Source organism: Lepisosteus oculatus, chromosome 15 (genome assembly GCF_040954835.1).
Source record: "Lepisosteus oculatus isolate fLepOcu1 chromosome 15, fLepOcu1.hap2, whole genome shotgun sequence".
NCBI classification, from domain to species: domain Eukaryota; kingdom Metazoa; phylum Chordata; class Actinopteri; order Semionotiformes; family Lepisosteidae; genus Lepisosteus; species Lepisosteus oculatus.
In genome coordinates this window covers 4386369-4407121 of record NC_090710.1, presented here as the reverse complement: position 1 = coordinate 4407121, position 20753 = coordinate 4386369, and the positions used below count along the sequence as shown (strand labels likewise).

The 20753-nt window shown below is 40.9% G+C and overlaps 2 protein-coding genes and 1 long non-coding RNA gene across 7 annotated transcripts in view; 1 reads left to right on the top strand and 2 right to left on the bottom strand.

The window, feature by feature from the left end:
- LOC102687179 (cohesin subunit SA-2) overlaps positions 1–11997 on the bottom strand; it is a 38176-nt gene extending 26179 nt beyond the window's left edge. For 2 of the 4 annotated variants that reach the window (XM_069179092.1, XM_069179094.1), the window contains exons 1-11: positions 11553–11997; positions 8042–8160; positions 7393–7477; positions 5820–5987; positions 5581–5677; positions 5209–5285; positions 4478–4549; positions 3091–3295; positions 2481–2632; positions 1548–1621; positions 87–210 (exon numbers count right to left, since the gene is read on the bottom strand). In XM_069179092.1, the coding sequence (XP_069035193.1) occupies positions 87–210; positions 1548–1621; positions 2481–2632; positions 3091–3295; positions 4478–4549; positions 5209–5285; positions 5581–5677; positions 5820–5987; positions 7393–7477; positions 8042–8085 (1098 nt within the window). In that variant the 5' untranslated portion in view covers positions 8086–8160; positions 11553–11997. Of the gene's footprint in view, positions 1–86; positions 211–1547; positions 1622–2480; positions 2633–3090; positions 3296–4477; positions 4550–5208; positions 5286–5580; positions 5678–5819; positions 5988–7392; positions 7478–8041; positions 8161–11184; positions 11486–11552 lie in introns of those variants that run through there. The other 2 variants (XM_069179095.1, XM_069179093.1) reach the window with 2 other exon arrangements.
- On the top strand, positions 9153–12278 carry LOC138223151 (uncharacterized). Its single transcript, XR_011181673.1, has 2 exons — positions 9153–9261; positions 11481–12278. It is a non-coding gene; the product is annotated as an uncharacterized lncRNA (long non-coding RNA).
- A 520-nt stretch (positions 12279–12798) lies between these two features.
- Positions 12799–20635, bottom strand: LOC107079406 (uncharacterized). Of its 2 annotated transcripts, XM_015363357.2 has the most exons (9): positions 20527–20635; positions 19939–20057; positions 18759–18819; positions 18183–18250; positions 17643–17745; positions 16896–16943; positions 16660–16778; positions 15269–15414; positions 12799–14303 (listed from the first exon to the last, which is right to left on the bottom strand). In XM_015363357.2, exons 1-9 carry the CDS (start codon positions 20630–20632, stop codon positions 14198–14200), a joined length of 876 nt encoding a protein of 291 aa, XP_015218843.1. In that variant the 5' UTR covers positions 20633–20635; the 3' UTR covers positions 12799–14197. The 2 variants fall into 2 exon arrangements, with proteins under 2 accessions (XP_015218843.1, XP_015218844.1); XM_015363358.2 differs by lacking the exon at positions 16896–16943.
- Between the last annotated feature and the right edge of the window lie 118 nt (positions 20636–20753).

Sequence of the window (20753 nt, the reverse complement as noted above, 5' to 3'; positions counted from 1 at the left end):
AGAAGTTAAAATAGTCTAAAATCCACAATATAATAGTTTTGCTGCCAAGGAAAAGAAATGCATGTGTTTTTCCTCCCTCCACAAACCTTATCGTGCAGCATCCATCCGATGTATTTCAAGTAGCTGTCGTTCAAAAACACCTGGCTGTACAACCTCATCCAGAGGCAGAGCTCTTCCATGCAGATCGCTCTGATTTCAGGAATCACATCGCTGGTAGTTTCCAAGGAGAAAGGGGGGGGGGTAGAATCAAGAGACCAAAGATGAAGCAAAGATCATGTTTGAACAGAGATAAATCAGGAGAACTAAACATTGCGCTCCCGTGCATCTAGTTAAATTTTAGAACTGCAATCATTTGAAATACTGTATATCAAATCAAAGTTGAATTATCAAATGCACAACAATACAGCATGCAGCAGTAGTTGCTGGCAATGAAATGTCTGTTCCGCGAGCTCACAAAAAGCACAAGAATCACAGAAATCATAAAAATCACAAAAACACAAAAATCACAAAATTGAGGTTGTGAAAATAAGGTTACATAATAATAGATGTAATAGAAATTGAATAAAACTCAATATGAGTAGAGCTGCTGTGTGTCCATGGTGTGTGCAATATATACAAGTAGTGCGGTTATGCTGAAGACAGTGAAAACTGTGTGTCCATGTAGCCATTACAGGTGATTTGCTAAAGGAGCTGCAGGTTGGCTATTTAGCAGTCTTATTGCCTGGAGGTAGAAGCTGTTCCGTAGTCTGTTGGACCGAATGCTTTGGTACCGTTTACCGGACGGTAGGAGGGAAAACAGTTTGTGACTGGGATGACTGGGGTCCTTGAGAATGGATATATAGAATGAGAATGAATAAACTGAGGAAGAAAGGTGGTGCATTAACTGCTGCATAATAATAAACATAAATTCTCAATGTTATTTGCAGGTAGTCTACATTTATTCAACGACAGGGGAACAAAAAGATTGGTTGTGGGCAGCTTGATTATTCATAACAACGTGGTTCCGGTTCAGAAAAGGTGTACATTTTTCATGTTATGACAAATGAGAACATAATTATATTACAAGTGCACACTGAGTTCTGATGTCAGGGGTTCGAGCCAACTGCAACTAGATCCCGCACCAGTTGTGTACAATTGACTGAGTGCTGCTGAAGCTGGGAAGGAGTTAGTCAACAGGGGAACTTTTGGCTCTCAGTGACACAGAGACCCCTGTGGCCTCCTGGGTGCATGCAGGGCTTCAGTGCCAGTGACAGACGCAGCTCTCCTCCAATCAGCGGTGAAATCTAGCACTAGGCGGTGCTGCCTGTGATGTGTTCAAAGATGATTGGCTCGAAGCTAGGTGGAAGGTGGAGTCTGCCTGCATTTCCTCATTCTCCCATGTGTGTAGTCGTGAGGATTATAGTTGAAGACTCCAAAATGAGTGGGTACAACAACAACTCTCCAGGCACATTTTCAGCACTGGATAAAAGTGAAAAGTGCAGCCCTGACACAGCAGGCCAATAAAAGAAGCATTCTTATCGATGGTATTTCAAAATAAAACATCTTACCGGTATCTCTTCAGAAACACTCCTTTAAAAATGGCATCCATCATATTTTCTATTTCTTGTCTTCTGTCTTGCAACTATAAAAGAAGCCAAAAACATTTTACTCCACATACAAGAGGTTTACTACAGCTGCTTAGTGGAAAGAAAAAAAATCAAACCGCCTTTGTAGTGGTTAAATTGTCAGACGCGTTCAGCCCTTAGAGAAGAGGGAGTCAGACCCATGAGCAATAAAGGCCTTCAAAGCTTTAGCAGGTTCGATGTTAGAAAGGCTCGGGCAGTGCCAAAATTTGTCTTTACCACAGAGTATACTGTTTCCTAATGAAGAAGAAGTGTCCATTAACACAAGATAAAAAAACTTGTGTGTTACTGTGCATTACTGTTGTTAATAAATGTTTAAAATAAATGAATCCAATAATGCAAACCATTTCATAATAAAACTATACAGCAACTCCAAAAACAGATTTGACTCCATGCTGGAGTCTTCAAGTCAGATATGAAGGCAGGAAGGAAGACCTGAAGTCAAACAAGGTTCTTCTTGACTAAAAAAAGTCAAACAGTTTCAACTGTTGACAGCCATGAATTAATACTACACACAGACAGATTGATAAATTAGCTTATATACAGTATTGCTCATAAATCTGGAAAACAAGTTTAGTTTTCAATTTTAGCTCATTCACTACATTAATATAAAAATATTAGATTCACTAATATCTCTATTAATAAGGGAAAAAATATTCTGATTTGTTTAATCCCTGCCGTTAACTTAGCTTCTTAGAAAAAGTGTTAGAATTTCAGTTTCAGTTTCACTATACTTAAATTAAGTGGAAAAAATGGAACCTGTTTTTGTCTCTTTCTGACCACGTTTATTTTTTGCACTTTTTTTTGCTTTTGTTCCTAATGGCAAAACCCGATGACACTTTTCATCTGTTGCAATACCTCATCGATTTTCTTTTCTAGCTTTTCCACTCTGGGGCTTGCACGTTTGGAGGGGGCCTTGACCTTCTCCACTTCATACAGCCTCTGAGAGTTGTCTATGTTAACACCCAGGTTCAGAGCCACGCCAGCCAGGGCAGTCAGGAGCTTCACAGCTGAAGAACAAGAGCAACACTCCACAGTTACCTCCACAGACTGCAGGCCCACTGAGAAATGTGTGAGCAGCTCAATGCAGGTGAGTTACCTCATCTCTAGCCAAATTTGACAGGAGTTAGAGGATTCCCTTTTCGTCCTTCATGTCCTCTTGCCTCAGTAAAATGAGTTTTAGTGCTTACGTGTGTAGAAATTTAGTTATCCAAGTCACTTACTGTTTTAAAGTATCTGAAACTACATTTTAAGTGGATTTCCCTACTGTCAGAGCTGTGGGGCTATGCATTGTCACATGATAACAGTATCCATAAAAAATTAATTTTGATGAATGTATTTAACTGGTTGCCAATGTTTGTACGGGCACAGATAAAAAAGGAACTTTAATTCAACAGTTCACCTGCATGCATTAAGGACCCCCTTCACATCGATATGTTCTGACCCCCGGGACTGCTCTCTTTCTTACCAGCCAGTGTACAGGTGTGTCTAAAGGCTCGGACTCCCGAGTCAGACAGCTCAGTCAGCAGGGAGATGACTGTGTCCATCAGGTAGCTGTCAAAGATGACGTTGTACTGACACTGAGAAACCAGCACTTCGACAAACTCACAGAAATTGGATCTGAACTTCTTCCAGTAGGGCCCAGGCATTGTGAGGGGGTAATCACCACTGTCCTGAAAAAGCAGAGGGAGAGTTAAGGGTATTAAACTAAATTTCTCCATTTCTGAAGAAAGATCTATTAATATAGACTGGCATGGTGGCGCAGTGGTTGCCAATGCTGTCTCACAGCGCTTGCTGCCCTGGGTTGGTGACTGTGTGGAGTTTGTATGCTCTCTCTAGGTTCGTGTGGGTTTGTTTCTGGTGCTCCAGTTGCCTCCCACAATTCACAGACGTGCTGTTAGGTAAATTGGCTTGTAAGTAGGACCTGGCTGTGTGTGTGCTTTCCTGCTCAGGGTCTGTGCTGCTGTGCACCTGTGGTTTGCCTGGATAGGCTCTGGTTCCCCCATGGGTGAAGTGGTTAGAAAGTGGATGGATAGAATTAATGTGATGTGTGGGAGTGTTCAAAAAATCGCACAGATTTTATCTCGTACGTTAACAAAGTATACCACATTAAATCTACTTCTTTTCAGTTTTATGGTGGTTTACCTACAATACCATGAGGATAATCTGCTGTACTTGTACCTTTTTATTCTGTGTATTACCAAGATTGCTCTGTGCTTAACCAGTCTTTTCCTCTGATCTCACCTTGCAATGCAAGAGTAAGCTTTAACCACTTCTAATCGTCAAGCTCAAAACATGTGATTTCAATGTTAACAACATCTAGTAAATATGAACTCTAAGAAAAACTCCTAAGAGCAACTTCAAGTGTTGTTTTTTTTTCTAAGGACATCTGCAACAATAAAAAATAGAGGAATTATCTCCAGACTGCCTCAAGGTGCATGTGACCACAACACCAGATACTGCTGTGTTTGGGTTGGATGCAGTATGCAGGTACTTGACATTTGGCTGCACTTGTAATACACTGCATCTGTAACAAGGATGATCAATTTAACATGTCTGGCTTCTGTTCCTATGGAAGTGAGAGCCACTGAAAAAAAAAAAAACAGCATGGGTAAGAGTAAGAGAAAGCTAAAACTGGTCTCATTATTGCTGTTCATGAAATCAGAAATGCTTAAATGTCAGCAGGAGAACACAATCTGCCGGTGGTGATATACAAGGGATCTTGACAGCTCGTCTAGCAACAGTCTCTCAGAAGCAGAACCAAACTGCATTTAAAATGACTGCAGTGCGTAAATGGAAGGACAAATGTTTAGGGTAAGGACAGTCCATGAACAGCTGACAATCCATAATTTTACCAATTCCATTGGCCATGTCACTGTGAGGATCCAAGGAAAAGCCAGGAACTTCTTGTACTGTAAGCCAGATCCCTTTAAAAATACACAAGAATCACAAGCATAAATCTTCAAATCTGAAAACATAGTTAAGAAAAAGATAGCAGTGCTAAGAGAAAGAACTCAGTATTCAATTAATATAGTCAATTTTGTCCAGTCAAGCCCTCCACCTTTCTTTCGTTTACCAAAAGTATCCCAACTCTTGCAGGGCCACACAGGATTAATAGGTCTTTTAATTAAATCAGCATCTGCCTAAGTCATGGGAAAAGCAGTAAACTGTTCTGATTTAAAATTAAATTTATAATTACTGAACACAGAGCTCAGGGGATAGGAAAACCAAACAACCTTGTGGTGCTCCAGGAATTTACGTTCTTGTCATGGGCCTTTTGAAGTCTGAATTTCCTTCATCCTGGATGTATTTGGAAGGCTTTGTAATGCTGTGCCTTACTGAGCACTTTAACTATTTTTTTGCAATGGACCACCTCACATTCACACACACAATCTGAAAACCACAGGTACAGGAGTTAGCGGTGGGAGTAATTTATCATTCTCAGCCTGGCATTTTCTGCACTCAACTGAGCAAGTTTCTTTAAGTAACTGTTATGCTTTTTATCAGAAGATTCACTTCCATTTTGGCTTTCTGTGAAGCACAAGAAAAAACCCCAATGCCTCATCTTTGGTAAAACAACGCGTACCTCATCTAGCTCTTCCACCATTTTGTTCATGACTTCGTTGTCCTCTTTGTTCTGAAACATTTCAGCTGTGACAACACCTGCAGCAAGAAATCCAGAGATCACAGAAGTACACCGCCAATTTCTCTAGTCACCAGTGCTTGCTGACATTCTGCTTCAGAAATATGGGAATCAGAAGTTCTCATATGGCTTTTCTAACCTGTAGATGTTCTCATGAGCAGGTGCAGGCAAAAAACGCATCACGCTCAGACAGTTTTTTTAAATTCTACCCTTCATTGTGTTGCACACCTCAAGCAAACTGGCTGCTTCACATGAGTTGGAGAAACATGGTCTTTCTATGCCACCACTTGAAAAGGGATGCAAGAAAAAAATTGCCTTTGCATCCCGAGCACTGGATGAAGAAGCTGATGAGATCCAGAAGTGCTGTATCTCGGTCTGCCTGGTAGGCCTCTATCCAGTCGTCCACCACTGACTTCAAAACAAAGATAGCACAGACAGGTCAGTCAAGGAGCCTTCGCAGCCTTCACTGCAGCGCACTGCTTTGACGGGGCAGGCGCCTGTGCCCCATATTTCGATTCACGAGCTGGCCTGTGGACGAAAATGAAGGCGCGTACCTGCATGGCACTCTTCCCCATGGTGATCACTTCGAACAGCGTGACGGCCTCCACGTCATCCCCGTTTTTGTGGCGGTCACGGTCCACGCCCCCCTGGCTCCCACAGCCAGCCTCGGGGCGCCTCCTCTTCGCATTCTCTGACCCCTCCCGAGCCCTCCTCTTGGCCCTCTGCTCACGACAACACAGTACAGCAGGGCGCGGGACCCGTCAGGATCTCCCGTCTGCAAGGGGGAGGGGTGCGATGGCACCAGACTCACGTAGGATAGGGGTGGGCTTGAGACTGGCGGCATAGCTAATCCATCTCCCTGGACAGGACAGCCCCAACTACCCGCCCACACACAAACACACAACCGTTTCGCACTCACAAGTCGGGTGGTGTCATTGACAGCACAAAAAGAGGCTCACACAAAGCCATTAGAGAGTACAGTGAGGAAAAATGCTGTGTACAAAACAGGGCTGAGACACACACTCGTACCACAGTCGGACCACACCTGGACCACACCTTCCATCCCTATCCTCATCTCGACCTGAAGGCTGACGATGACACCACAAGAGGGTGCTGTGAGAAAAACTAAATATTTCCACCTCCAACTTGGTGGCTGATCGTTTTAATACACATACTGTAGCAGGTCTACTTCCTAGTGTGCAACAAACTTCTTGTAGGATTTTGTATACAAATGCACAGCAGAAGAGATCAGGTGCAAATATTCTTTATATATACTGATGGAAAAAAGAAACGCAACATTTTCTGGAATGAGAATACGATAGTTATAGCTTATGTACTTTCACAAAAAGTTGTCAATTTGTTTTAAGCCCTCTGACCAGCAATACAGCTTGTGCAGTGAGGCATTGCAACTTGCCAATCACACAAAAGCTCATGAGGTGCACTTTTACCCAACGAGGTCCAGGTGGAACAATGCCTGATCAGGTCACCTTTAAAAAGGCCTTAATTCAAAGCTTAGGTTACAGTAAGAAAAAGACCACAGTTTTCTGTGCATTCAATAATGCCTAGAATGTCACCAGAAGCAAGGGAGAGGGCCATTTGCATGCTGCAAGCAGGCATGTCATGTGCCAGCGTTGCCAAACACTATGGAGATAGCCGCTCCACTGTGTCCCAACTGCAGAGAAGGTTTCAGCAGACTGGCAGGACAGATGACCGTCCAAGATCAGGTTGCCCTAAGTGACCACACCAGAGCAGGACTGACACATCAGACTGGTCCATCTGAGAGATCGTTTCAGATCTTCCACCTGTACTGCTGCTGAAACTGCCTGCAGACACAACGCCCACATCGGTGACAGGAGAGTGAGGCCCCATACTGCTGGCCTTAGAGCAAGGCAGCCTGTCAGAGGCCCTCTGCTCACAACTACTAGACATCACAACCGACTGTCTTGGGCCAGACGGAGGCTGTGATGGACTCGTCAGCAGTGGCATCAGGTCCTCTTCACGGATGAGTCACTCTTCAGCCTGTTCCACGCAGACGGGAGGGCCAGAGTGTGGAGGAGGAGGTGTTGTATTTCTTTTTTCCATCGGTATATATAGCACCAAAGATTTTTTCATGTGACGAATACGAACCACTGTCTTCTGTCTGTTCTCATTTTTCACGGCATTAGGGGTGTGAGCTGCAGAGCCAGAGGTGACGTCAGCAATAGAATTCTCTCTGAAAATTGTGAAGAAAAACACCCATAGATGCAGGCATCTTCCACTACAAGCACACATACATACAGTACAGTACATTGACCTCTATTAATCACTCCACTCTAGGGCTGGTGAAGGGGAATCCTGTCTAGAATTTCAAATAGATCTGTGATTTCATCTGAGATCCTTGATATCCAATGTTATTTATATCTGTGCAAAGGGTTTCAATACTCTACTTTCATGTCATAATTTTGTTAACTTTGAGTAGGCTAAGCCTGATGAGCTCTGAACACTAGGACACAGTAAAGGGTCTGTGGCAACATAGGGTAGGTAAAGCAGGAACAGTAGACAAGACTAGGTGAAACTGAGTGATGGTAACAACATTAGCTCTAGATGTCTAAGTATCAAAATCCATTACTTTTAACATTGGAATTGCAATCTTGAGGAAACAAGGCACATAAAACAAAACTCCCTTTCACAAAGTCCGGTGGGAAATATGCTTTATGTCCTCAGGCTGCAAAAGAAATGGTCGTTTACCACATTTAGGAGCCCTGTACTTGGGGCTCTGTGAAGTCCAGAGTCTTACTTTTGCAGGGACGATCTGGTAGATAATGTTGGCTCTGCTATCATCTCTTACATGTTCAGATGGAGGCCATGATCATGTGCAGGGTTATATTTCAGAATCACCATCCAGCAGAGCAAAATCTTAAAAAAAAAAACAGATCAGCACACTGGAAGCAAAAGTGTTCATGTTACCTACTAACGGGTAATTGTCTAAATACGTTGCCTTTGGTACAGCAACTCTGCCCTACCATACCGTCTATGTGACACAACGTCAAATACAAGCACACCTGTAAGTTACCTCGCAAGTCTGACACAGGCACTTCAGCAGAAGTATTGCTACAAATTCCACTGATGACAAAAATAACCCAACCCAACCCAAATAAAATCAACAGTGAAAAGTGAAACAGAATACACAACTATTAGTCATGAATTTAAAACTGAGATTTTTAACATTTGTGGACCAAGTGTTGTGGGAACTGGAACATGCCAACCTGCCATGTTTTCAAATGTATCCTATATCCTGGCTTTTTTCAAGGAAATGCTGGATGAAATGTTCTAATTAATTAGCCACCAGCACTTCAACAAGCTAATTGGGCTGCTAGCCTCTTCTTGTTTAATGTGTTTTGGCTAACTCATTTTAATTAAGCAGGGCTCTTTAATTTCATTCCAAAGCACTTCTAAGTAAACTAAAACTTAGAGTAACAAAGGGTAAGACACTACAGCAGTGGGAGCAGTGGTTAGACTTGTAAGTGGAAGGTTAGGAGATTCGAACCCCAGGCCAGGCACTGATGCTGTACCTTTGTGCAAAGTATTTCACTCAGACTCCTTCAATAAAATATCCTCTTCTATAAATTAATTCAAATAAAAGTAACCATGAATACAAAATAAAAGGTAATGCTGTGAGTAATGCTGAATTTTCCAAACACTTGCCAATGGGGCACTAAAACTGAAGCTTGAGAGGTAAAGACAATTCGGCTTCATGAACAAGTGGGGTTTCCATGCCAGCAGTTGGTGGTGGAGAAGCAGGTTTCTCAGGTGTTGTTCACTAATTGCCCCCTGTCGAGGCCCCAGAGGGAAATCCTCGAATGGAGAATGAGGTGTTCCTCTAGCAACCTAACAACGCGCCACCCGATTCCCAAACACAAAGGCAGCGACCCAGCCCAAGTCCATCTTCAAAGCGCTAACATCACAGCTGGGACTTATTCTATCTTGGCTATCCTGCGTTCTTTTTTTCCGTGAAAGGTAAGAAAACCTCTAACTCAACACTGTCCTGGAGAGGAGAAGGGGCTTGATTTTAGCTTGAATTATTGATCCCAGTCACATAATTGTGACTAGCGCCGAAACAGAAAGAACTTGCTGACTTACTGTACTATGTTAAGTACTAGCTAGTACAACACAGTCTCGGGATCACCCAACAGCTGCCTCCTTAATTACAGGAAAAAAACCTGTGGAACAAAGCTGATGACGAATTGATCCCATTCTTAGCACAATACTAAGGATTAAGCTGCTTTTCTACCAAGCAGGAACTGATTCCGAATATTTTAATTATGAGTACCAGTAAACTTATATGTGGCAAAAAATACAACAAGTAAAGGTTTATTCCGTGCTGGAAAAGAAACAATGTTTCAGCTGTGGAGCCTTCAGAAGGCTTAAGAATAAACCTTTACTTGTTCCATGCTGACGCAGCTACCCACTTGAACTAATATGTGGGCCAACATATATATACATTACTATTTTCGTAGTTGGATGCTCATTAGAAATTAATTTTATTTTTAATATCTATGCAGATAAAATACTGCAGATGAAGTCACCTAACTAGCATTTTACAGCGATGAAATCTTAAAATCATTACGTTTTAATTATGTTATTTCAGTAACAAACTGATACTTCTATTACTGTTACAGTACTACTATTAGGATCTTTCTCATGTGATTCGGTGTTCCCCTCAGTAAAGGTATTGCATTTTAAATTGTTAAGTCTACAGCAAGAACTTAGTCCCCAACTTTTGTACCCTTTGAGGGCTTCGGGTTTTATTTTGGAGGTTCGTTGATACTGAGAAGATTTAAAATAATAATAATAATACGCCCTCCCCTCCACTGGCCGAATTGCTCCCGCATGCTCACCGTACACCAGCTATCACTGGACAGCAGAACAATGAAGCCAATTGATAGATGGGGATTATTAGGAGGATTACCAATTATTACCATGATTGCGAGATTTGGCCAGGACATCGGGGTAATAACCCTACTCTTTTCGAGAAATGTCGGTCCTTTTTAATAATCACAGATAGTCATGACCTCGGTTTGAGTCTTTTACAGTACAGTGTCCCCGCCACTATACTGGGGGCATTAGGACCGACCCAGACCGCAGGGTGAGCGCCCCCTGCTGGCCCCACTAACACCTATGCAAGGTTCTGCCCAGGCTCACACCTGTTCAGCTACAGTGGGTTGCCAGTTGTGAGTTGGAGGGTGATATAGCTACTGGCTGTATGAAGGAACTGGAGACTAATATCTGCAGCCACGTTTGTTGCAATGTATTAATCTAGCGTGCGGAACTGCATGCTAACCTCAAGATCACGTAGTTAGCACGATGCTCTGCGTACAGTACGTTTCAATTGGCCCATCTTGACTAAAGAGTGAGGCTGAGCATTTGGGGAAAAGTACCCGAGAAGATATATTCAGCTGAGAAACAAAGTACAAGGAAATGAGAAAAATAAAAACAATTGCATTTATTTGGTTGCCTGTTTGATTTTGATTTTGTTTCATATTTAACAAATCCGTATAATAATTCATACAAAATCTTAACCTTGGAATATATTCTCATAAATTGACCAAATGGGTTTTGCAGTTATACTTTATGACTACTTCATTCAACGTAATCAATACTCGATGAATAGCTTGTTTTTGCTCTAATATGACAGCGAACTGTAAGCAATATCTCGAGTGGCATGGTATGGCACCGTTTTCTCAGCTCTGTGCGGTTGTAATTTAACGTCGTGGTAAACGCAAACTGAACCCTAGACTGAACTCGATGAGAAACAGCAACAAAAAAGAACGCAAGACCGTTTCGAGTTTGCAAAATGCAGCTGTTGACGCAATGTTACATTTGCAGCATATGCAATTCTTTTAAAAATCCCGCAGCTAAGCACGAACAGCACAACACTACCTGGGGAGAGGAAAAATCGGTGCAATGGTAACCGGTACCAGCACCGCCCACGGTGAGCCGTCATTCGCCACCCAGTTGTCAGTCAAGTCATTGCCGAGGATGTGATTGGTGATTCTGCCTGTCATTCTGGGTTCTCATCTCCTGCTCGCCGTCACCCCCCCAGCTTCCTTCCAAAACAAACTGAACTTGACTCTTTCGGCCCAGAGCTTGAGATTGTGAACCCTGAGCACATTTACCATTTCTGTTTTAGTTTTTTGCTATGAGAGGCGCTAATCTGGTTTATCTCTTTCGTGCAGGTTGTTGCGAATCCGTTCACAGTGCGACGCCCTGCGGTTTCTATTGACTCTCGCCTCCCCCTCGTATCTTACCTAGAAATCGCTCTTGCTGGAAACAGATCAAGAGAAGAAAAAGCCTTGTTGCATTGGGGCCCAAGATGCCAAATTCCTGGGTAACGTCAGCGCGCCATCCAGCGGCATTACCTCGTAAAAACAAAGCTGTCAAAAATGCAGGAGGTGGGACCCCGAAGAAATGGTGCGTTGTGCCGTCTGCAAGACCGACACACTGAGGAGGAACCGCGTATTTGTATAAAAACGAACAACCCACATAACTCTTCCTTCCTTGTCGCTTATTTACATTGTCATGACCTCGGAATCTTGGGAGTTACATGTGGTTTTTTCCCCATTAAGGGACCATCTCTAAATTCGTACTTCCTTGCACAACAGCACAATGTGAAAAAACAGGCAGCCCAAATCAGACATCAAACATACTCTCCGAGGAGTATATTTTGTAACAACTATGAATCTTCATTATGTACACAGTTAACAGCGCGATGTTTTCATGAAATGAATAAGGGGGGATAATAACGTTAAAAAGCATCCAGGAACCCTAACTCCATCGCTATGACCAACGTGACGTCACAAAGTGTGTATGAAATTGATGAGTTGGAAGGCTTTAGTTATTATAATGGGAATGGTGTTGTGACGGTACGGGGATTTTTAGTGCAGTTCAGGAAATTGTTCTGTGATAGTTTACACGATTTGTAATCCAGTTAATCTGCTTGAGGGACAATATTTTTATTAAACCATTAAGAACGGCACAGTTGTTCTTGTTTTTTTTTCGTTATTTGTATTGCTGCTGTCGTTCTGGAATGCTCTTACAAGTAGTACATCATACAAGCAGTACATCACACCCATGTCATAGATGTACTGTATATAAACATTTTACGACTTCTGACAAATACAAAATGGTTCAAAACCTAGGAATAAGACACGAGCTCTGTTGTGATCTACCTTTTGCTACGATCACAAATTCCGTTTCATTTCAGACGGTCGTATCTTCTGTCATATATCATAGAAAATCAATACTGACACAATCTCATAAAATGCTTATAAAATGTTCAAACCAGCATCATGCTTCCAACGTCTGTATTTCCGAAACGCACGTATGGATTTATAATGAATCCAGATGTGGAACCTGTGCAAATGTCCTTTTTCCTACGTGTAAAATAGACCATTTGGAGTCTACTTGTGTTCAGCTTTTTGAATAGACAGAAATCACTTTAATTTGTTAAGAGCAATAATAAAATGTTATCTTTTAACAGGGAAGGAGGCCTGACAAATTCAAACAGTATAGCTTTATTAAAAGAGATACAGTACAGTCACATAACAATTACTTTCTGATAAACAACATTCTAATCAGTGTTGGTACCACATCCCTCAATGCTTTAGAAAATGTACACACAACCTTTCACCATTATGTGTAATGGTACTTGAACCACTTTTGAAATGCTTTCCGTTTAATCAAGATGTATTATGGATGTGATAAGGGCCTATACAGAATCGATGAACATTAAACTGGATTTAAAAAAAATAGCTGCCACCTGGAAAACAAAAAACAAAAATGAATACTTCTAACAAACAGTATAGAAAGAGATCTGCAATAACAGATCAGAAGGTCACTCAAACCTCAGAAGGCAGCAGTATGGTTAGGTTACATGGTTAGGGCTCTGGACTGCATCCGTTTACTGCAGTATCAGGCATAATTTTGTCTATTTATCTGCTTTTTTAACTTTTACTGTAGGTTTGTCTATACATATGCTGTAGTTGATCTGCACTATAACACAGCAGTTCATAATACTGAATCTTTGCTTTAGGTGACAATGACACTGCAGTTAAAATAATAATAATAATAAACACTGCTTCATTGCATCAACTCCACATGTGCCAGTATGGACCAGCTACCCAGCCATGTGGCTGAAGCCAGTACCTTGGCTTCCTTTAGAGTTCTCTGGCTGGATGTGACCGTAAGATCTATTAACTACCATCTACTCAACAGGCCAGATGGACCAAACTGCCTCATCTTGTTTGTAGCCTTCATTATGATCTAATGTTAACCACAATCTGACAGCAGCATCAGGAGTTGTGTTCTTATGTTACCTGTTTTCATAACCTTTTCGACATTTTCATAACCATAATACAAGGAAGAAGGAAACAAATCAAGTAAAATTGCAATCAGTTTTGAAAACAATGTACAGTAACTGGAAAACTGCATTTGTTCATTGGAATAATAGTCTGGAGCAGTTAAGTCAATACCAACTTACTCTGGCACCATGGTCCCGAAACGATCCCTAACCTGAGATATGTCCAAAGTTGCACCTCACATGCATACTACAATATTAAACCTAATCTTAAAATAATTATCTTATTTATAAGAATTTAACTTAGACCCTGAAATTACATACTGTTCTATCTATACTATACTCATATACTACAGTACACTACTGTAATTTACTGAATGACTTGTGTTAAGCCAACTCTTCAATCTACCCACTAGCTGCAGATTTCTAGCTCTTTAATCGACGCAAGCAGAACGCCACCATGAAGAACTGGGTTTGTAATTGGAGCTGGTGGGTGGATTGCAGCTGTGACGGTATCTCGGTCACTGCGGACCCCACTTCATGGCCCGGGAGGGCTAGGTGACCCAGCCCCTGCAGCAGGAGCTGAGCGGGCAGGGGTCATGTGAGGCTGGCGACAAAGGACATCGCTGGACCCAGGTCTTCCGTCAGCTTCTCGGGGAGAGACGACACTAACGATATAAGGCTCTGGGTCAGATTCAATATCCTGCGAAGACACAAACCAGCGTTTAGACCTGAGCAATATAACTGTCGACAACAAGAGTTATAAAAGATTGCACAGTCCAAAGCCAGAGTTGTACTTAGTAACCTCTAGAGGGCATCAGATTTTATTTTGGGTCCATTGCAATTGAGAACATTTTAATAATAATAATAATAATAATAATAATAATAATAATAATAATAATTGCACCAATTCAACATGTGGCAGTGTGGACCAGCTAGAGAAATGGCTGGATGTGATCCTTGGATCTATTGACTACTATTTACTGAACTGTCCACATGGGCCAAACAGCCTCCTCTCATTTGTAACGTTTTTTATGTTCCCCTCCAAAAATCATCACAGTGTACAATACCTGGATGATGCAATGGCAGCCAAAGTGCACCAGTATGCTCACCATATACTGGTGTACATTACTGCTTCCTATTCACTGTGAAGGTGCTATATGCTGGTGATCACCCAGATGCCTACCTGCCCAGAATGTGCAGAGCAGTTCAAGTACACATCTTGCAACATTACGTATAAGGCAAACTGAAATAGGTAATTGCTTAGCCTCGCTGTAGGAAAGAAAGTTGGTCCTTCATTTTTTGTGCTATAGAAATACAATTGATTTATGGACATACCCATCAGAGCGCTTTTTCAGGGTGAGACACCTGGGAGCCCCGAAACATATTTTAATTGATATTACACAGGGTAATAGGATCCTGAAGCAGCTGTGGTACAAAATTCCAGAAATAGGACCTTCTGCCTGCAACAGTTGAGTCTGTAGTTATGCCTCGGTGGTGCCAACACCAACTTCTCAGTGGTTCACTAACAGAGCAAAGAACGTGCTTCTGTCTGAGGTGCCAAACTGCTTTGTCACTGCTCACTAAATATGGTCATTAAAATAAAGAAGAGATGTGGTAGGTTAGTCACCTCCCCTACAAAGGAGAGGACTGCATCTATGGTCTTACCAGCTGACGTAATGTGCAGGCAACTGGGGCTCTTGCTTGGATTCCTGCTCTGTGGCCAGTGACAGTTTCAATGATTTGAAATTGGCTTCAATGTCCCTCTTGAGAATGGATAGTGGCGTGATGCCTTTGAAAGAGCTGATAACTTGCTGTAACAAGTTAAAGACAACAGACAGGTTGTAAGTGGCCAAAAAAATTCCAATTTGATAAAATTAGGTAATTTATAGACTAGCAATTACCAGCGTTAATGAAAATAAGCAATCTTGGAAGAACCAACAAGAACCAGTGCTTTTGTCCATTTTCTGTGTATTTGGATTGCGTATCTGTCACGATCGTAAACCCCTCCTCTTAAGGACGCTTCAGCCCTTGTTTTATTCGTTATCTCCTGCACCTGCCTTCGATTCCAGCCCCCACTGCTATAAAAGCCAGACGTTCCTGCCAATCTGGGCTGAGCTTTGGAAGATGAACGCCTGGAAGCCCGCCTACACGCGAGTCCAGGAGTGACCCGACAGCAGAGGCTTCACAACGGAGTCCTGACCTTCTGGGTCTGGGACTGGAGTGTCTGGTCCTGTTACCCCCTTTTATTCCCTCAACCCTTCACCGGACCCGCTCTGGCTTTTAACTACATTGTCTGTGTCAGGATGGATCACCCAGCTGTGGACATTGGCTTTCCCTGGATTATTTTACGGAGTCCCTTGGACTTGTTTGCCCTGGACCCCCCCCAAACACCAGCGCACCTTGGACACGCCCCCTGTTCTTCTTCCAGCCCCTATCCTAGTCTTTTTCCCCGTGTTTTCTCACTCCCTTCCTGATTGTTCTGTCTGCATAGGGTCCTGAAAGACGCTTCGTGACAGTATCAACTAGCGTTAATTTTTAATGATTTTGAATATCACAGTTGCCAACAAATGGTGATTCTAGCTGGTCACAAAAAACAATCAATTGTATTTATCAAGTGAAATAGTAGAAAATATGGTAGGTTATGAAGCCTTAATTGGTTTGCTTTCAGCCACCCACCTGTAGAAGTTATGTTTAAGAGTTTAGTGTAAAATTCAACAAAAGAAATGGAAAAGTTCAACCCTCCAAATTAAAATGCAAAGACATTAAACAGTAATATTAATGATTAAGGAGGTTAAACACGTGTAATAATAATACAGAGCTATTTATAGGGTGTAAGTAGCTATTATCAACCCTAATAAGTTCAGCACAAAATAAAAAGAAATTCTGCCCCAATATAGTTGTGGTTGTGATTTTAACTTTTAAAGGCCTTGCTCAAATCATTTTACTCCACAAAATGATTATAAAGGATTGCTGTAAATGAACTGCATCACAGATCCATTTTTACATTTGTAATAGTAACAGAAAGCAGCAAAGAGGTATGAACTAAGCACACTCACATATAAAACAGACAGCTGGTGTGCTATGTATTTGTGGCTGCCCAGGTGTTTCACATCATCTTCTAACTGCTGGCTCAGGACAAGTAATTGGTTCATCTTCCCAAGGTGAGGAAAATAGTCTGCAATAATAAAACAGCATGTAATTCATCCTCCAGCCCTCTCAATTCCTGTTCACCTGTAGATACAAGCCTTGCCATATTGAAAAGAATGTTCAGATATCCTTAGTGTTCGGTCACCTTTTTTACTGCCAGGGTGTGTAGGGGTGTTCAGCTGCAGAAACTTTACTGTTAAATGAAACAAAAAATAAGACCTTGCATTATGGAGATAGCAAAACTAACAGTGCTGGAGAGCATTATTATTGTTGTTGCGCATAAGCCTTTATTCAAGATGATTTTCAAAGTTTTACATTAAGTGAAAGTGCAACAGAAACAATGGATTTATAAGTTGTTGATTATTTGTCAAATAAATTACAACAAGGCAAACACTCTTTTTAACTCTATCCATTTGGGCATCGCATGAAGTCTTACTACAAAGTGCCGAAGAAGAGATATGTGAGGAGGTGTCGCTCTTGAAAGTTAGCTAGTTAAATTGTTTTCTATTCTTAATCTGTTATTGAATAAACTTTTACAGTAAACAAGGACTGGGCGTAGAGGAAAAACAGAAGAGACATTTTAAGAGCATCAATATATTTGAGGGAAATAACATGGTGTTCTGATACAAGAATAATTCTGCTGATTGAAATGTAGTGAAAGACTGAAAAAGTAAATGCTTACTAAAAAATTCAATTGGTGTTCATCTTTCTGGCAGGCATAGCTGTAGCATCAAATACAAAGTTCTGGTTAACAAAACTGTCCATATTCAAGAAGTCAGTTTTTATTCTTTGTTACTTCCTTAATTTGGCGAGATGACGAATTACCTCATGTTTACCGAAATACCACGTATGTGATGTGTTGTAGTGGATAATTACAGCATACAGCTCTTACCGTCCATGGGAGGATTCTCCAGCATGTCAACAGGACTCCCGTGTATGATGAAGATCTCAACTCGAGGGAACATTGTAGACAGTCCCACTGCATCTAGGTAATCCTGGTTAAGAGCACAACGAGTCATTGTCCTTTAATAAAGAAACTTGCCTTCTTAAACTGCATTAAGCATAAACCACCATTTTGTTCAGATGACATCCATCAAACGAAGATGTTTTCCAAAAGTGCTTTTAGTCCTGCGTGCTGCACATCTGAATCCACTAGCAGTTACAGTTTGAAACTGTACAAAGAATGTGCTGAGAAACACTAGAAAGAAACTTGATGAGACCTTAGAAAAGTGTAAAAAAAACACAGCAGATAATTCAATTTAGGCCAGATGTTTTTGATTCTTGTTTATGGCCATTGGCACATGACACAAGCAACTACATCATCAGTTTAGGGTGTACTAGAAGTGTACTTTCATCATTAAGAAGTTTAATATATAAAATGTATATATGGTTTTTAACAATTTATAGATAAAAAAATAAAAACAGTTGTTACCTCTAGCTGTGGAACAGGTTTGGGCAGATGCTCCAGAATTTGTTTCATTTGTTCTATTATCTTGGTGCCTGTATTATTGGGAAAAGGAACATTACAACAACCCACAACCATTGCCTAAGATAGATAAGGAGAAAGACATACAGGTAAGTACAAATGGATTACTATTAAAAGACACCATGACCCTGAAAGTGTCATGGTGTCTTTTAAGATTAAACTGTCACTATGGACTATGCAAATGTGAATATTAATTAGTTCTGGCGGTTTCACAGCCCTGGAAAGCTAGACTGTCTAAACAGACTTCTAATTCCACTTCGTGTATATTAAAACCCAAGACAGCAGCCACAGATTTTTCATCCTGATAAGGTTAATCATTATTAATCATGAGTGTATATATGTACCTTACAAGGAACAAATTTAGATAGGAAGGGGTGATTACTGGGAATAAATCTTAATTAGCTCTCGCCATCACATCATATTTCATTATTCATATTCATCACCGTAAAACATAGTGACTCCATGCTCTTAACACCACACCATAAACCAGAAAGGTGAATAATGCCCCATGGATAAGCTCACCTCGTCTGTGGAAAGATTCTGATTCAACTGGACTAATATCTTGTCCGAGTTGCTCCTGGAACTGTGGAGAATAGCAGCATTGAGTAAAGTAAGTAAGGGGAGAAACCTTTCTTCTACTTAGCACAAAGAAAGAGTGTATTACATTTCCAGTCCAGTATCAAATGCAAAACTGCCATCAGAACAGTAACAAAACATTTTTTCTCTTCATCCTTACAAAGACAAAATCCAGTGCCTCAAACTCCTTGAGGTAAAAGCAAATGTTGGTGCAAAGTCATGATACAGTAAATGACAGAAAATAAGTAACAATCTCTCTAAAGCACGCTGCAAATAAAACTCGTTCTTCAGTGTAATCGAAATTACACAATAGATCACTTCTGAAAGTGAAAGAAAAATCTATAGCCATTTTTTAATTTAAAGTTTTCCTTTCCTGTGTAATTAAACCAAGTAACAGTTACAATTTACAGTGATGACACATTTTTTACAGGAAATGTCTATCCAAAGTACTTTGCTCAAGAGTACAAAAACAATTTTCTGCTCCACACTACAACCCTTAACTGTTTTTTCATATCTGTATGTAAAGCCTAATGTAGTAGAACTGTGATTTATCTCAATAAGATATATAATTGTGTATTCAAGGAGTGTACAGGTGACTGTAAATTGTTATTATCTTTGATTTTAGTACAAATATGAAGGTTGACTCATTTCACCTTTTAAGATTATCTACACCTTTTTAACTGAAAAAACACTAGACAGAAAAAGGTTAGTGATAATCAGGATCTGTGAAGCTACTAGGCAGTTTTGGTCTGTTGGTCTAAAAAAAACACTGAATTTATATGATTGTCCAACATCCAGGATTTTACATGACAGGATTTTGTCATTCTAAGGTATATCCAATCTGAGTTGTTAATTAGCTTGGTTTGGATTTAACTTTAAACCAATATTATCCTTCTTCAGTCCAGAGGAAGGATAATATTGGATGGCATTGGGGCTTGATGTCTGAACATTTTCATACTTCAATCACAGGTAGGTTTGATTAGGGTTCTTATTAAAGGTATGACTTGTTTTACGGTCACATCTAGGTTTAAGCAAATAAATATTTTGTCTGACGCATCCATAAAGGTGAACCATAATGATGAGGACTGACAGGAGCTGTGGACACTGCAGAGTCTTAACACCTCACCTGTTGAACCTGGGCTCTGATGAGGAGGTCCAGCTGGCAGCACAGACTCATCATCTCCAATGCCACCTGCTCACAACTCAGGTGAATGGGCTGCAGGGGTTTCTCAACATTCACCTCCACTGTAACACAGGAAAACATTTCAGTAATACGCTATTCATAAACTTTTGCAGCAGCCTCACCAAATTATAACCCGGCTGTGAAAGCGCTGTCTAGATTTACTGTGAGTTAATACGAAAATCAGTACTACAGCGTCTGGCACCGCGACGGTGCTGCGGATACTCAGACTGTGTATTTAACACGCCCATTGCCATCTACTGGCAGCAAGGAAAACGAAAGATTTTTTAACGGTAAATTTTAAGATGATTTTGTTACCCGAATACTACTTAATTAAAAAAAACAAAATAAAGAATCCCCATTTTCAGAAAAGCTTTTCACAAATTTCATATAGTTTATATCACATTGAATGATAAAGATTTGTATGATATTTTTCTCTTCAAAAATAAATTCGAAATGCAAATTATGCATTGATAAGTACTGCTGTTTTCTGCGTAACGTAGCTTGTTTCTTTAACGGTAATACGTGACTCACCTTTGAATTTAGCATCATAAATACAAGGTTGGCATAGCGGCTCCGTGCTGCTTACAGCAGCCATCCCGAAAACAGCCGGCTGGCTGCAACACATACCCGGAGCCATTTCGTGTTACACTTAAGCAAAATAAAATTTAACAAAAACATGGCATGGGTGAGAGGAGAGCATGTACGACTCTTTCGATGTATATTATCTATATTGTTCCATCCTCTGATACAAAATCTGG